General features: G+C 39.0%; 1 protein-coding gene across 1 annotated transcript in view; it reads right to left on the bottom strand.

Moving 5' to 3' along the window:
* The window catches only part of FBN1 (fibrillin 1), a 157,391-nt gene that overhangs the window by 88,977 nt on the left and 50,215 nt on the right, over positions 1-18,199 (bottom strand). The window contains 4 exon segments of the mRNA XM_040601426.1: positions 629-787; positions 4,657-4,782; positions 9,274-9,399; positions 12,705-12,902. Coding sequence (XP_040457360.1) covers positions 629-787; positions 4,657-4,782; positions 9,274-9,399; positions 12,705-12,902 — 609 coding nt within the window.

Genomic DNA, 18,199 nt, shown 5'->3' with positions numbered 1-18,199 from the left:
AAAGCATTTCATTAGGTTTCCAGTCCTAAACCATCTCCAAAACATCTTTCCTCCACTCCCTCACACTTAGTTTCACAATCTGTTCACCATCTTCTCTGAATTCAAATCTCACATTATCTGGGGATCTCAATACACAGGGAGGCGATAAAGTACAGCACATTTTGGTAGCAGACAGAAATCGTGTTCTGTGTCAAACCAGGAAATAAATGGCACCTCAGAAAGTTAGATATAAGAGGAAGGAAACCTCAGTTTTCCAATGAGAATGAAAATGCAGGGAGAATAGGGATCTATTAGAAGGCTCTGGAGGCAGCAACTTAAGCTAGAAGAGGATGTTGAAAATGAAACCTGTATCAGATAAGGTTGGAATAACCAGGCTACAACACTAATTAGCAACGGATAAACCCCCTTGTTTATGTCTGCTTGTTCTAGCCTCCTGGGGGTCCTGAGCAAACTGCCATAGGAGGCTCTGCTTTGAGCAGGGGCACCGGACTAAATGATCTCCCAAGGTGTCCTCCAGCCTCAACCATTTCGTGTAGTTCTTTAATGAAAACATTACTGATAAAAGAAAATCACTGCCTAATTCAGTGTTCAACATTGCTCATAATTATGAATACAGTTTGATTCATACCAGTGGATCTGATCGGGCACATTTCAGGAGCAGTGGCTACACCAGAAGACCAGCATCGGCCGCTGTCACAGCAACACTGCATTTTGGACAAAGGCTGGGGGAGCTGATTGCCGCAGCGCCCGTTGGTCAGAGAAGAGAAGCAGTATCCAGGACGCACATCTACCAACAGAAAGAAATGGATATGTAATCATCAGTCCAGTGAGGAATGTGACTTTCACAGAAGGGAAAGCACCTTTTTCTTGGCTGATTACATTATCAATGGCATAGCACTTGCAACATTACAACAATCAGAAAACAAAAGACAGAAAACCAGGAACATCTAGATAATATTTGGTCTGCTTTGGATTCAGATGTAACACCTTCTGCAAGAAAGCTGAAGTGAAATACAGAACAGCAATGAATTAATGGAGGCAAAAATAGAACAGAACATGTACTCCACATATAATAAAACATGCTTCTGTGCCCCCAGTGAAAAATTGCAGTGTCATCTCTATTAAGGATAGTACCAAATCAATTCTGTTTAAGCTTTCATTTGAAAGCCACCAATGTACAGCAGTAAACTCGCAACACTGCAGCTTTCAAAGCCTTAATTTATTTTTCATCAGTCATGGCTTCCCCAGCTGAAGTATGTAGTGATCTGACAAGATATAGGCTTACAGGCAAGAAAGAGCAACATAGCTTTAACTGGTGCCATCACATTGTTTATGGAGATGTGCTGGCTTCCTGTCTGAAAAGGGTAAGCACATGCTGTACACAGAACGCCCTGTACCCAGATTTCGTCCACTCAGCTCTAACAGCACTGCACAGAGATCCCTCAGCTTAGAGAAGGGAGAGAAAATATAGATGGGAGAAAAAAAAAAAAAAAAAAAAAAAAACCACTTATGATACAATCTGAAACTCTGAGCAATTGTTTCACATGTCACATCATGTCAAATGCAATATAAGCTGTGGTGTGATTTGATGCTGTACAATGAACCAGACTAAGTTTGTTTCTAAAATATACAACCATTTGCTGTCAAAATATAGAGGAAAAAGTTGCAGATATAACCTTACAACAGCAGACACCATTCTCTAAAGAAACGGTATCTCAGTTATCCAGGGCATGGTGGATTCATCTGTCAAGTAACGATGCTTTCCAGAGTTTACTAGCTATTCTAGTGGATATAAAAAAAAGCAGGGAAGTTTCTTATTATTTTGAGGAAATTGATACATAGTGATAAGTTAGGAGAGTCTGTGATGGTTCTGCCTTTTAATAGCTGGAACCCTGAACATGGATATTACTGGCAGTACAGCTAAAAGAGTCAGTTGGCCTTTGCTTCCAAACTTCAGTTAGTTCACTCATATTATTATATAATGGAAATCTGAAACGGAGGGAAAAAATGTCTATTCAGTTCTATTACTGGTCCTCCATTTTCTCCTGGTACCCAACTAAACTGCCAAATACATACACTCCTTAATCTACAATTTTAAAAAAACAAGTAAAGCTCTGATGCAAACTGTTCCCTGGAGAGGAAACTGTTCTCCAGTATCCCTGAAGAGCTACTCAGATGCTTGGTGTGGTCGTGGGGTGGATGATAAGTAAGTCAGTCAGTCCTCTAACAGACCCTGTCATCACCCTCTGTAACTAATCCTTCTCAGTTTTGGTCATTACCAAGTTTTGAAACACTTAAAAGCAGTAACGGGCAAAAGTAGAAAAAGGATCTACATAGGACCTGGCCAAGCAAACAATGTGCCATAAAAAGGTAAACACACAGCAAATGTCTTTGTCTACCTACAGGTGTAAAAGCTTATCCAAAAGCCACGCTGTTTTCAGAAAAAGTAAGTTTGTGAGAAAAATGCTAAATCTTTCCATACTCCTAATCAAATTTGACTCTTTTTTTTTTCTCTTCCATTTTCTGTTCCAAATGGTAAAACAAACAAGTAAGACGAGAACAGCAAGAAACAACTTTTTTACTGTTCAGTTTTCAGTATTTGAGTATTTTTCACTAAAAAATATAGGATTTTGAAAAGGTAAAAAATCACCATTAAAATAATTTCCAAGAAAGATGTGCCTCTAAAAAACAGAGAGAAAAGAAAGAGAGAGGGAGGAAAAAAGGGGGGGTGGAAAAAAAACCATTGAGAAATAACACTGACCAAAGAAACTTATGCCAGCTGCAAGTATGGGCTAGTAGCTTTTTTCATAGCACTCTTCATGTACTTGAGTTGAGATGTCCTGCTCTTGTTACTGCTCTTCAGCTCTAGGAGATATCATCTTTGCTTTGTCTATTCTAATTTTTAAGGTTTGTAATAATGGAACTCCCAGTTCTTCCTTTGGATGTTTGGCTCCAGTGCTGCTCAGTTTGAGTCCCATAAGGGACACATGTCTCAGAAGCACTTCCTCATCTCTTAACAGAATAGACACGTTCAGCTAACACTTTTCACTTAAGACAGGCATGTCGTAATTAAATCAAGATTACATGTTTTGCCCAGCTCAAATACAGATTTGGGCTCTGGTCTTGTTAATATGGCAAGTATGCAGTCTGCATATTAGACATGAATCCAAAATATCTGCAGATAATTAATAGCGCTTCCCATGTAGCACGTTTTGCCTTGGACACAAAGCCAATATTTTAATGATAGCTCATAGTCTGACATATTACTTAGCACAGCTTGTCATCATTTAAATACCCATTTCTTTAGCTGAATTATTTCAGCCTACAAATACAGTGGGTAAAAAGGCTGGAAAACTGCAGGAATATAACATGGATGTAAATGTTGGGCAGTCCTGACTAAGCAATGACTATAAAAAGTAAAAAGCAAATGGAAGTTGTGCATCTCTGGAATTTTTTTGTTACAGAAAGGTGAATCTCTTTCATAAACATTAAGTACAAGCACCAATCAATGATTTAATGATCCACAGTCATTTAGAAGCTATTAATTTGAAGCAATAAAAGCAACTTCCACTGGCATTTTAAGTGTACAGTACGGATCCAAACTACCAAAATGGAAGAAATACAGTTCATTTCTCACAACCTGCAGAAACAGTATGGCACCATTCAAAATTAAACAAAACCCAAACTACTTCCAGATCTCTTGGGAAAGTTAGTATCATTTGGTACTTCTGTCTGCGAGGTTATTTTTTTCCTATTTTTTCCCAAATGATTTTCTACCAAAGGTACTAAAAGACTGAGCGCTCTCTCGAACCACAGTGCTGGCCCTGTGTATGAGCCTTTAAAGAAGCAAGCCAAAACTGAGGAAAGAAACGTTTCATCTGATTCCCAAATGACAATAATTGCTCAAAATTCAGCACTGGCAGTGAAAAAAGAAATTACTACATCAAAAATTAGGAAAAAAAATTAATTGAATACTTGACCTGCTTCAGAGCAGGCTGTATCTAAGTGCTAACACTACTCTCTCATGGCTTTGGCACTGCAGCAGCAGCCGTTTAACTCACACAGTCCTTTGGTTCCTGGTCTGGCCTTTGGACGACAGGTTCTGCACTGCCACAGTAAAAGCCTGAACGAACACCACTGCCAAATCATCAGCATCATGAAAGCAGATACAAATGCCCCACACCCAGCTTATCAAACTACTTCCTTTAATGAAACATATCTGCATTACAGTCATAACAGCTGGAATAAGGAAAAAAACATCTGTTTGAGGTGATTACCTTCTTTCTCAAGTATATTTGCTTTCCTAAATGCTGAATCTAACCTGGACTAAATCAAACATAAACATGAGAGCAAGAGGATCAAGGAGATGTGTTAAACAAGTTCTGCCTATCTTTAAGGCAACAAATATGCCATAACATAAAAAGTGTAGCAAGAAAAATGAAAGGGAAGGTCACGACAAAGAGGGAAAGAGGAAACATCCTACAAATGGAAAATTTGTTTCAGCATACATATATAGACAGGCACATGATATACTTCTACATAAAAGAAGGATTTCAAGATCACAAATTGAAATATGTTTCTGGTACACTGCTACCCATTTTAGACATTCATGAATGTTCATGACACTTACTGTCTTACTTACAAGATTCTACTCACCTATGCACTTTAAGCCATCAGGAGCTGTATAAAACCCTGGAGGACACTTGCAGAAGTAACTGCTAACTGTGTTTGAACACTCTCCTCCATCACAGATTCCAGGAATGGTGCTGCATTCATCGATATCTTCAGAGTAAAAAAAAAAAAAAAAAAACAGAAGCAGGGGAAGGTTAGCTGAAGCAGGGGAAGGTTAGCTGTATCAGTTCTGGCACAACAACAGGTATTTTATAGTTTGTATTAATGATCAAATTCAGTGTGGTCTGAGACCCCTCCCAACCTATGTACTAGGGGCATAATCAGCAGTTTTAAACCAGGATCTTTTGTTAGTTAAACACAAGTGAAACAGAACCTAAGAAAATACTGCATCTGTAAATTGCCAAAAGCCAGAGTTTTACTGCTTAATAATGATGGATGAAAATCTTAAACTGCAGAGGGGATTTACTAACTGTAAGTAAACCATAACCCCTCCAGTTTGAATTCTGCACACTAAAATAAAAAAAAAAAACCTGTCATGGGACCTGTAATGACCATAGTGATCAGGAGCTTAACGGTTCTATCTCACAGTATCTCCAGCAGCACAACATCCCGTGGCACCATACTGAGGCCATGGTTCAATACTGACCCAAAGGGAAGCGCACCACCTACTGAATTACCCATCCTTCTCACTGCCCTTGGGTTTCTCCTGGAAATCCCCCATACAAAAGCACTGAACAGTTAAGCACTGTTTAAATAATGCAACCTGACAGAATTATAGCTCAAAGCAGGATAACTGCAGGCAACAAAAATTACCTTTCCTGACTTTCTTTGCTAAAGGAATGTTCTGAAGTTTCAACAGATTTCTGGACAATAACTGAAAGATCTACTGCAGAAGTTGGGCAATGTCAATAATTCTTCTTAGGTTTTGTCAGTGATTTAGAAGTCCATATTGTGTTTGTATACTCAATCTGTGTACTAAATCACAGAATCATAGATCCAACGCAGAAAAACTTTCAAAGACTGCAGAAAAAACCCTAATAAATACCCTCCTATACCTGACCATAGCTGCATATATGAACAGAGGGAACTTGCAGGGTTTCTTCCACAGCTAGGAGTTTATGCATGTGAATAATAATTTATGCCAGCCCCAATTGCTCCTTAATTACCATCAGTAGCCTGCCTGTGAGTGTAGTTACTTTCCCCCTGGTTTCCAGTGTCTGTCTTAACAATGCAGCTGTATCTACTTAGCACTGCTCTCATCTTCTAGGAACCTGGAGTCCAGCTGAGCTTAAAAACAGCTCGCTTTTTTCCATGGCACCTACAAGAAGAATCAGCAAAGCAGAGAAGAAAGGGAGGTTATTCTCTAGCGTGATCATTGACAACTGCCTGTCACAGCCATCTACAATGACCCAGCTGCTCTCCCAGCAAAGAGAATCCAGCCAGAAATAATGGCATCACAGGATTCTGTCCAACCTCTCCTCCAGAGATCTACAAAGAGATAGACACATGGCTGTAATAATGATTTCACCAACCACAAAAATTTCTGAGATGAAATACTGCAACACCACCCAACAGACCAAGGCAAGGAGTGAATAATATTGTAGTCATTAAAAATGATTGGAGGAATTTAAATGTAACGCCTAAATTGGAATTTGGCCTCAACAGATGGGGGAACACCCAAAGTCCCACAGGACTGTTAATGAGTGTTTTAGCAAGTAGAGAGGATCTCTGCTCTTTTCCTGTGGAGGTGCTAATACTAAAATCCAGTAATACAAAAATTATCAATTCCTCTTCCTCTAGGTAAAGCACTGGATGCTCTAATAATTTTGTGGCCCCTTGCTTTTGCAGGAAAGGAGCAGGGGGAGTGGGGTGGCATACAGATAACAAGACCTTGCAGATCAACCCATCCTAAGCAGCGCAGGACCTTGGGCCCCCTATACACATATTCTTCCCCAGCATCTTGCTAGCTGTCCGTGATGTGGGTCGCATTTCTCACTTGGGTGTGTGAGAGGGGTGTGACTTTTTGTTCAGTGCTACTTCAAGGGTGTTGCCAAAGCCTCAAGTCCAAGTGCCCTGGGAGCACTGCTAAGAGACTTCTGGCTTCTGCTCCAGGATTATACTCCACAGGAGTCCCAAAAGTCTCAGTGACAAAAAATGTGGAAATTGAATTTTGGTCTGAATAAAGCCCTTAATTAACAGAGAAAAATGCAGTCGTAAATGGATCAGATTCAAGCATTTTCTGACTCACATTCACCAATGTTTATCTTAAAGTCAGTGTTGCCACTGTTTATATAGAGTCCGACCTTTTTAAAAGCAAAATCATCACTCTTTATTTTAGGGTTGAGCCTAACCCAAACAGTATTTCACTATTTATATTAGTGTTGACATTCATATAAGCAACATTGTCATTGTTAAGTATGCGAGTTTTATAAAGGTAAGTATACTTGATGTACTCACAGAAGTAAATGTCACTCCAGGAAAAATTACTCCCCCCAGTCACCACAAAAAAAGTATTTACCTCAGCATTAACGGAAAAGGAATGGTTATATGAAGCACTGAAATAATGTAGTATTTAAAATACAGTTTTCCATCAGCTATGCTAACAAAGTGAACTTGGGCCAACACACCTCATTTCCCATCTTGTTGTGCTGTCTCACTGTACCTGATGATTTCTATCATGATCTTACTTCAGTGGGGACCCACTACAAAACGAGTACTGGTAATTCAGCAGGTAGCTCCCAGTTCTACTAAATCAGTGACCACGGACACATTACAGCTGCCAGAAGTCCTACTTGATGGATAGGAAGTTAAACCAAGCACATGATCAGATGTGAATTATGTATTAATTACATTTAATTACTATAATGCAAGTACCTTGTCTTACACTGGAGATTTCAACTTAAAAGGATAATTTAAAAAAGCAGAATGGATATTCTGTTCTTAGGTGACTATGCTCTTACCTATTGAATCACTATCCTATTTCATGCCAGTTCTATACGGATTATACTTTTAATTATTTGAATTGTATTAATACCCACACGGCTTTAACTAAAACTGCTTGGTATGTAATATGAAGATGTACTGAAAGTAAGTTTCTGTCTGCTGAGGTTCAAAAATTTACAGGTATGGAACTGAAGAAAGAAAACTTAATTCTATCTTAGCAGCCAGGCGATCACTCCAAAGGGGTTTCACAAGATGAAGCAGGAAATTTGTGGCAGGATTTGAGAATGAACCAAGCTATCCCAGGTTCTTGGGTCCAGTCCCTCAACTATTACTAAGTGAAGGCTCTGAAGGTGGTGGTTGTTTGGGATTTTTTGTTCTTTGTTTGGATTTTTTTTACATGATTCAACAATCGAAAAATACCATAGGAATGTTTATACAACGCTGCCTATGCAAGCCTACAGTCCTCGTTTCTTCACATGCTAATAGTTAACAAGGCACATGTTCAGTCTTTCCTATTCACCATGTTCGTGGTACTTCACCCCCTGAAGGAAGTACTTGCAATGTTGGTTCTACCCTAAATGTGGGTTACTTCCTGCCAAAACCATCAGCAGTCAATATGAAAACCATACTGTGTACAAACTCTCCTGAAATTGTTTTCTCTAACCTGCAATTCAATTTATAGTTTTGCTTGAAACAGGGATTTTTCTTTTCAAAAAGTCATAATACTTCCAAAATTACTAAAAAATTTTGAGTGCTTCCTTAACAGCACCTGATGCAAGAAGGTGGTGGATGCACACCTTTATGATTGAAAGTTGGCACTCCAAAATCACTAACCACCTATGAAACTTGTCTTGCTCAATTTAATTTAGTTTTTGTCTAATGACTGAAAGGAGAATCAGTTGTAAGAGTTTAAACATTATCTGGACTTCATTGTAAAGAAGATGAATCAAAACTGTGCAACTGACACTTTTAGTACTCTGTTTCTTATGTATCCAAAATTTTTTTAAAGCAAAAGGAACGCCTATGCCTGATTATATAGAGAAAAAATACTATCCAATCACAATTAAAAATTAGCAAGATTCCATTATCATGCACAGCAAATTTCCACGCTATTATCCAGCATCTGCTGCTAGATAATTTATTAATTACTAGATGCCAAAATAGGATGACCAATAAGGGCAGATAAAATGTTTGTCCTTCTTTAACATCTGCAACTGCTAGGATGAGTTTAGAGCATAGTCCTGCAGTCTTCATCCACCAGTGTCAAACTCCCATTAATGTTAAATACAGTTCACCTGAGCAGGTAGGAATGTGTTGAACCTCCCAGTCATACACACTTACTAGTTAAATGATTAGTTAAATGAGACATGTGCCTCAAGCATTTCTAAAGCAACCTCTTGGTTAAGAGGTATTTTTAGTTTTAAAGTTTAATTTGTTTCAGATGTACCTTTAAGCCTGTAAAATGTTACGTGAATAAAAGCTGGGAAAAGCTGCAGGGGCAATATTTAAGATGCTCTGGTTTAGAAGGAGAAAGGACTGTTACTCATATTTGTTGTGAAGAATGCTATTTGCATATTCAAAGGCAAAAGAGACTGGAAAGTTTGTTACAAACTTGTTGGCCCCAAACAAACAAAACTGGCCCCAAAAAGAAAACTTTCCCCCACTTTACTTTCAGAAGAAAGTTCTAAAAGTTCTTACCATCGCATTTTTGTGTCACTTCATTAAACTTGTGTCCAGCTGGGCATTTGCACTCAAAAGATCCAACAGTATTAATGCAATTTCCCCCTTGACAGATCCCAGGGATGGCTTGGCATTCATCCACATCTATCATGTAAAAAAGGAAAAAACACCCACTTTTAATTCATTTCTCAAGAACAGCCATAATAATTTGTCTACATAGAAATTAAAGTAAATATGCCTAAATCCATTCTTCACCCATCATAATATTATGATACTTGCTTGTGAGGACAGACACTAATTTTGTAATTACTCTATGTAAAGTATGATTAAGTACAGTACTCTAAATATTTTCTGCAAGAAATCACATGGTTATTATTGTTACAGACATTAAACATCTAACTGCTATCGCTTTGTTTTTCCAAAACATCTGGGGAATGGTGTGCAGAGAACACACACTGCCAAAAGTCAGGTCCCTTTAAAGTATCTGAAGCTGAGCACCCAAAATCACTTGCCCCTTTGAAAATCTTGGCAACTCCTTAGAGCATGTAGCCCACCAGCACAGAGATGCAGGAGCCATGGAGGAGCAGCGTGCAATGTGCATGGAGGGGGCCTCACAGAGCAGCATGGGGAACTGCATAGTCATTATTGATGGAAATCATTAACTCATCACTCCAGTAAGATCAGCACCCATGACCTTAGGCTGCGGTTAGGATTTGATTCAAGAACTTTCATAGCCATAATTAACGTCTCCAGAGGAATTATTAATGATCTGCTTAGACATTCATAAATTTGGAAGGTTTTTTTCTCCTTTATTTCTCTCTCTTTGCTTTTAATTTTTTCACACAAGAAAATGAAACAACAAAGATGATATCACAGGCTAGGTGGGAAGCTCAAGACGTTTTCAAGAGGCCCCAGTTTTTGGCCTCACAGCTATTTTAGCACAACATGTGTGTTGTCACTTAGCTGCAAAAGTGTTGCTATGGCTTAGTAACAGCTAGAGAAAAGAGACTGAAGGAGGAGGAGTGCCATTGCAACAGGAGACAGTGGAGGTCTGGAACACAGTCCCCAGGGGCTGCCCTGTGTCTGCTGCTCCCTGTCCTTCGGGACCAAACAGAGCACTGCTCCTCTCCAACCCAAATGCCTGCACTTCCCCCATCTCCCCAAGGACTACCAGCTGCTGCTGGTAAAACCCAGTTTCTTGAATTCTTGGGCTTCACTCTAGGATCAGTTTCAATGCAGGGACACAAGCTGAAGGAGATGATGCCTTCAAATCTGCCTTTATAAATCCCAGAGAGCCAGCTGTAATGTGTCTTGTAGTCTGAAAAGCAAAGTATTATGTCTGTACAAAAGGCCAAGAGGCAATTTCCCTGGGAGCCACGAGTAGGAAGTTTCAGGAATGCCAAGGGGCATATCTGTACCACATAGCAGAGCATTATGTAAAGGTCCCCTGGCTGGCTGAACTGGGTCGGGGGGCACAGCAGCAGAGGCAGAGCAGTGCTGTGCCTGAGCTAACCACCGTGCTGGGAGGCACAGAGAACTAGCACAGCCTCAGCACCCTCCTCACAACCCCAGTGCTGCTGGGACCCTAGCTGCAGCAACACGCTGTGCTTTAGTAACGGTGATCAGCCAGACTTCATGGCACTGCACTGACTTTAAAAAAATTCTATTTAAAAAATAGAAGTCATGCTCCTGAGTCACAATGTCTGTTTCAAAATCCCACCTTTTGGCTTTCATTTTCCCCTTTCGTCTCTTTAAAAATCTCAGCTGTGATATTAATTTTAACTTTCCGCCAGACAGACAAAGTCAAAGTGTGGGCAGTGATATTCTATTTACTTTTTAAAATAAACATGCCCTTCCCTCCGTTTTACTTTTTCTAACTTCTCCATGCAATAATAATGGTTCCTTTTTTTCTTCAGAGAACCTGGATTTTATTTAACCTGCTTTCCTTTATTTAGATTGAATATGGATGTGAAATCCCTGAAATGTCTTCAGTCTGAATGGATGTTATCTGATTTCAAAAGGACTGGATTTAGTACAATTGCATGAAAAATAAAGCTAATATGTGGTTCCATAGAAGATCTGTTGAAATTATGAACACATTACAAGAGAAGGGAAAACTGGAAAGTACAAGTCAAACATACAGCGCCAAAACTGTGTTGGCACCGCATACAGATTAGCATAATTGTAGCTGCATGCTAAGAAATGTGCAGCAAGCAGAAGTAGCCTTATTCCGAACTGCACAAACCCATTGGAGAGGTCACTGCAGCTTTTCCGTGACACAAACAAGAGGAATATAACTAGGTGTGGCATGAGTTCAGGGGTGTGGGCCACATATTTATGCACATAAGATTTCAGGAGTGTCCAGAACCTCAATTCACAGATTTCTGCACAATTTAGTTCTGACCTTTACAGCAAGAAGGGGAACAGAATGGCTGAGGTCAAAACCCATGCACATTATGTGGCATACACAAATGCGTCCATCTCAAAGTTCATCCTGCCTGTCTGCAGGCACCAACCAGGACTTGGCCTGTTACAGAGGGTATCTACATTTTCAATGCAATGGAATGCCTTTCAGTCCTTCATAGGAATTTCATGATTAAATAAAATTACTTATAGATTTATAATCTTTGTCTCCCCTATTTTCAAAAATATTGTAACTCATTAGAAAATCTTAGACACATTGAAATAAACTAGCCCCAAAGATATGGTCCTGGGAATGTATAATCCACATTAGTTTAATACATAGCTGCCCCTGTTAACTTTCTCCTGTTTCCTGCCAGACATCCAGACAATAAAAGAATTTATACAGCTGGAAGTATTAGAATAAAAGCCAAAAGCAGTGTAAGGACTTTCTACGGTAAGGCATGCTCTGAAAGAAGTAAGCAACATCTGGGTGGATTTTACAATTTGAAACAAATGCAAATGTATTTCCAAAATTGTATAAAATATATAATAGGGCATTTCAAATGGCATGACAGGCACTTTTCTCCGGGTCGAAGCAGTGTAGCTCAAGAGGTAAGACACACAAGATGAATCCAAAATCAACAAATTTTAGCTAAAATATCCCACACCGAATAAATGGAACAGTATTGCCACAGATTGAGTTTTGCATGTTTTGAGTGCTTTCTGAAACAGAATAAATTCTTCCACGGAATGATCGAATGGTACACTCAGAAAAACACCATTACAGAACCAAGGGAAAGGGCTGTTGGCAGTGAGAAATTCATTAAGATGCTGGCTGCTCTCACATGACCTAAGTTACTAATGTACTCACTTGAACACCAGGCACTCACTGAATCATGAAGTAATGCATCTGACAATTTTTTTCCATTCTTCACACATATAGCTGAGAATGGCTTAGGACAGGTTATTCACAGCAGTGTAACTCAATTAAGCTTAATCCAGTAACAATTTCAGCAGCTTTTGGGGAAGCTTTGCTGCTAACTTACCTTGACAGGCACCAGTTCGAATGTTTGGAATGAAGCCTCGGCGGCAGGGATGGGGCTGGGCAGGACACATTTCACAGGGGTGGCCCCATGCTCTCCCAACTGTTGCACAGCAAAGGGTTTTGGTGCACACTATTCCACTGAGCTGTCCCTGGCACATCTGGTTGGTTACCAAAGTGAAGCAAGGGCCAGTCCTGTAATCTGCGCCAAAGACAGGAAACCTAATCAGCATCACAACAGAAATACACAACAAAACTCATAATAAAGCAAAACAGCAGCACATTTAGGCAAGTCTTTCACACACAAATTGCCCACCAGCTCAACAGTTTTATTTAGCAGTGTTCTGCACAGGCTTTTTCTCAAGTTTTCTTTCCATTCAAATCCACTGAAAATAAGCAGGTCTAGAAATACGTGGTGACTATTTTACTGTAAGTATTATATACTTAAGATGATAGAATCGTAGAATAGAATCTATGATTCTAAATACATTTTGACTATTTTACCAGGAGTATGATAAACTTCAGATTCTGCAGGCCCCCTTTGCTGCCTAGTTAAACCTCCAGCAATATCCTTTAGGGGGTCTTTTAATCAGTTTGTTTTAAATACTCAGCGCATTAATTAAAATAATAGTGATAAAAATGTTAGGATATGTTTATTTCCACAAGTGTTCTCAAATGAGTCTCAAGGGAAGAGAATACAGACTGCAGGAAGTTTTCTGAGGACAGATTTCACTGTTATTCAGGCATACGCTGTACCAGATACGTGGGTAAGCTTTGCCTACAGCTGAATGGAGGGCATGTGGAACACATCTGCTTTGATTTCTTTATGGTAGGACAGGCCACTTAGCCAACAGACAGAATTGAACTAAGATGTTAATAAAATACTAGTAGGCTTTATTTTGTTCCATTCTGCAAGGGCAAAAACCAAACAGTGGTACTGCCAGCTCCTGCTGTCTCCTGTATATCCGGGGTGCGCGCTCCAGTTCCATCTTCACAGGCAACCCTAAAATGTTTTATCTGCTACGGTGCACTAGGACAGAGTCCAGCATCCTGTAAGCACAGCCAGCAACTTACAAACCTGATGTTTGTCTGTACTGAAAGTTACCAGGTGCCTCAGCCAAGGTCACTAAGTAATCCACACTGCCTTATAGTCATGACATTATAAATTCCTCCAATTTTTGTGCCACTTCCAAACTTTGTTAACTATAATACATTTCCACTAAACCATTAGTAAAAGGTATTAAACAGGGCAGAACTAAGAATGAATGACTTTCCCATCTGCCCCATCTCCCCACACCAGGTGCACCTTGAAACCTATCATTTAACTTATTTTCATTCCAATTCAGGGATGCTGTGTCCATATGCTGTAATTCTGCTGATTAATCACACCACTCTTTGATATAATAAATAAAATGGCTAGAGGAGTCCTGTAAGCTATACAGTAGTGCTATATTGGTACTATTATCTTCATCAATTAAGCATGATCTTCTCAGAAAGGATATCAAGCTAGTTTGAAAAACTTATTTCTGATAAACTTGCACTAAATGGCACTAAATACCATTTACTCTTCACGAACTATGTATTAGTTCCTATAATTGCTATTCTATCTTTTGCCTATTAAACATACCTGTAACCACCCAGAAAATCTCTTTTCCTTTTAAAATACTGGAACAAAAATAATTTTCTTACAGCCTCTGGAAATTTGTCCTGTATTTCCAGATTTATGAGGAATTAACCTTCATGATATGAGAACCTTTCAGCTAGCTCTTTTCAGTCTCCCTGGTGCTGGTGAGCTGGACTAGCTGTATAAAAATATGTAAATGCAATTACTGCTATTTAATGTCATCCTTAAATGGTATCAGATTGCATATACGAAATTTCTGTCTTGTCCCCTTCTGGACAGTACAGCTACTTTTACTGAACACTTCTCCCTCCTCTTCCCTAACAATTCTGTCAGCCTCATCATGAAATGGGTCAGAATCTCTCATAACATCTCCCTTACCCTTGGTTCTTAATTCCTTGTCATTGCCTCAACTTTTTTTGGCTTGGTATTTCTCATTGTGTCCGTCCCTTCACTTCCCCTATTAATTTTCTACACTGCAGCTTCTATCAAGTTCTTTTCCCATTTTGAGTGTTTTTGTAACTGCTCTCATTTTCCTAGTAAGACAGGCTTGTTTTGCTTTTGTTAAAACTTACATTGCTTTCTTTCTTATTGTAGACATACAGCTTTGGAAACATGTAGCTCAAAACCAAGTATTGCCAGCTTTATCGCATTCGTTCAACATACAACTGAATACAAATAAGTCATGACCAATTATACCTATCAATTAAAAGACGTTAGTTTCAAGATCAATTCTTCATCCTCGAACAAAATGAGAATGCATGCTTTACTGGATGCAAAACTCCCAGGATTAAAACTCGTAATATTAAAACAATAGGTGACAATTTCTTTAGAAACACCACAGTTTTGTGTCAGCAACAAGAAATCTCCAGTGTACCTCCTCAGAATGAAATCCTTCATTGTAGATTGTCCCTATGCCGTTTATATATAGACAGTTTAAAAAAGAGTCATTTTGTTCTCAGTTGCAGTGGGAAGCACGCATCAGACAGTAGTGAATAACCCATCTTGTATTTTATGGGAGAAAATGAATGGATCAGCATTTACGATTGTTTGCTTTCAAGCTATAAATGACTTAACAGTAGCTAATATGACTTAGAAATATGGTGAACCCAATGAAGTTAACTTTATAATCATGCAAATCTTTCCACGAGGTTTCAGTAACATGAAGTAGGTCAAATATGCACTCAAAACCAAGCAAATCCAGCTCCTCTTTATTATTATCCAAGTTCATAGCACTTCAGTATGGAGAATTATAGAATATATTTTCACCTAATCTTTTGCCTCGATAAATTTTACTCTTAATGCTCCGTTTTCTGCTGAGTACTGCTTTCCTTCTATTTTCTCAATCTTTCACCTTTTCACAAGTATGATTTTCTTTTGTGTTCTTAATGGAAAATTCTAAAGGTCAGAAAATGCATAAGAAAAAGATACTCTGGATATACACACCAACCTATGGCCACAGAGAAATCCACATCAAGACTCCTCCATACAGAGGCTTGAATAAAAACAGCCCTAAACTTAAACCATTCTTAATAGCAAGTTTAAGATTTTTTGACACATTACAAGATGAAGGCCTATGAGAAGGAAATGGGATTCCACGAACACAACAGCAAAATGAAAAGGGAATGGTATCACATGTAAAGAGATTTCCTTGAAAGTGTTTGGTTTCATGAATTCTGCTCATTTCAGAATATGCAGTAAAACCTAGGGTCTATGCTACAAGCCATTGCCTTGGGATATGAGCTGAAAAAACCAATATTTTGTAACAACAAAGTTTCCTTACACATTCATGTCATTTGCGAATATTCAAACTACTTCAATGAGTAAAATCCAAATACAAGGTACCAAGTGATCCATCAGGAGTTGGAAAGAGAAACAGGAAAAAATATAGCCAAAAACCCTACTACACATTTTGCTTGGTTTGATGGTTGGTTGTTTTTTTTTTTTTTTTCCAGAGGTAATTTCATTTTAACTGAAGAATGTTGAGACTTGAAATTATTTTAGTAAAATGATCTTTTAAAGATGTGCAACTAGTAATTCAGATGTTTTATGTTACTTCTAATGCAAACTGCAGCACATGCAAGCAGCCTTCAGCAAGGCATTAGTCACAGTTATCTAACAACTTTATATGTTTCATCACATACTTCTTAGGTATTTTGATAGGAAATAATTCCACAGGGAGCCTCAGACAACTGAGAAGATGGCAGAAACTGTAAAACCACATTAAGTTCATATTCTGTCAAAAAGAGCAAGGGGGCAATAGAATGAGGCTGGTTTATACCATGCAAGAATCCAGCCTATTAAGTCTGCAGGAGTGAATCAAGCTGCATTTTGATCTAAAGCTTGTTCCTGTTTCAGCCACAATCATCAAATAATTCTAGTTATCTTCTCAAAAGATCCTTTATGCTCCTAAAAGCATCAGAGAGGCTGCTGAAATATGTAGTACTGGCAGCCTTTGATCAAAACCAAGCACAGCAATAAATAATGATAATTGTTCCAAGTAATGCTGGACAGCACCAAAGAGACTCCAAGTACCACGATAATGCAAGACTTTTGAGACCAGATACAGATCTTAAGCCCTCAGTTCACGTTACCTTCTGTTTGCAAGCACAATATAATTTTTAATGTAAAAATACAGGTTGTTGGTTTTGGTTTGGTTTTTTCAACTAATGGAGCCCGGATTAAACTAAATTTTTAACTAAACGGAGCTAGAGCAAGGATGCTGGATGAAATTCTGGCCACTCCTTCCTCCAAGATTCATTCCCTATAAATCTCCTGTAAAGAGTTCTTGATGTTTCAAATTAACAGCCTGATTTTCCAAACTAATAACCACCTGTTAGAGAGGCTGACAGACTCCTCCACCTCTCTTAAAATAAACGGAAACTGAATGGATGCAAAGGTCAAAGGATGAAACCCTAGCAAGGCAGCATTTATCTTACCGTGAGCAAGATCTCACTATCAAAAACAGGAAAACACCATCTCTTGCCATCATAAAGAAATGGGTAAAGATAAAATAAATGCTGCTTTCCCAGTTTTCAGCACACAGTATGCATAGCTCACACAGTTCCTTGTGCTGCACACTGGCTGAGCAGCAAAGAACACTGCTTGGAGGGAGGAAGCATTCCTCCTAGCTGTTAGCACTTCACATGGGTAAATTCTGCATGAACCCCCAAATGCAGCCAAGACTGCTGTGTAACTGAAACCACCCTCAGCAACGCAAACTGGCAACTTTCCCTCTCTTCAGTACAAGGGAAAAAGGAAAGAAAGGAATATTCCATTATCGTACAAATACTGAAAGAAAGGTCAGAAAGGGCTCTAAGGCAAGTGAAGTACCTTAAAGCTGATCTTTATTAGAACTTCCTTTCCTGCCTAGCAGCTCTTTTGTTTCTGCTGTTTGGTGGGTTGGTTTGTTGTTTTTTACCAGCTGAGGATAAAAGAGGAACATTGGAAGTGAGACTGCACAAGGCAGAAACACAGCCTTGCCTCTGCAAAGCCTGCTCAGCGCTGCCCACATGTGACCCACTGCACTCGACCGCTCATGCCACTGCTTGGCCAGCCATCAGAAAAGAGAACCGCAATCGGTCACACCTGAGGATGCTCTTTCAGAAACTGATCTCACACAGCCAAAGAATAACGCTAGCTAAAAGGCTGGCAGTCTGAGTTTCATGTAGCTGAATCCTTTCCACATGGTACATGACTTTAGGCAAATTTAAACTCTGTTTTTTCCTCAAGCATCCAAAACATGTATGTCTAATAAAAAAAAAAAAAAAGAAAAAAAAGATTTCTAACAATTTGGGGTTTCAGTGGCATTCTTAAAGTACAAAATGGAATTTTAAATGGTGAGAGAACTAGTACCTATGCAGTTGCAAGCAGAAAAA

Source organism: Falco naumanni, chromosome 7 (genome assembly GCF_017639655.2).
Source record: "Falco naumanni isolate bFalNau1 chromosome 7, bFalNau1.pat, whole genome shotgun sequence".
Taxonomy (NCBI): Eukaryota; Metazoa; Chordata; class Aves; order Falconiformes; family Falconidae; genus Falco; species Falco naumanni.
This window is presented reverse-complemented; position numbering and strand designations above follow the sequence as displayed.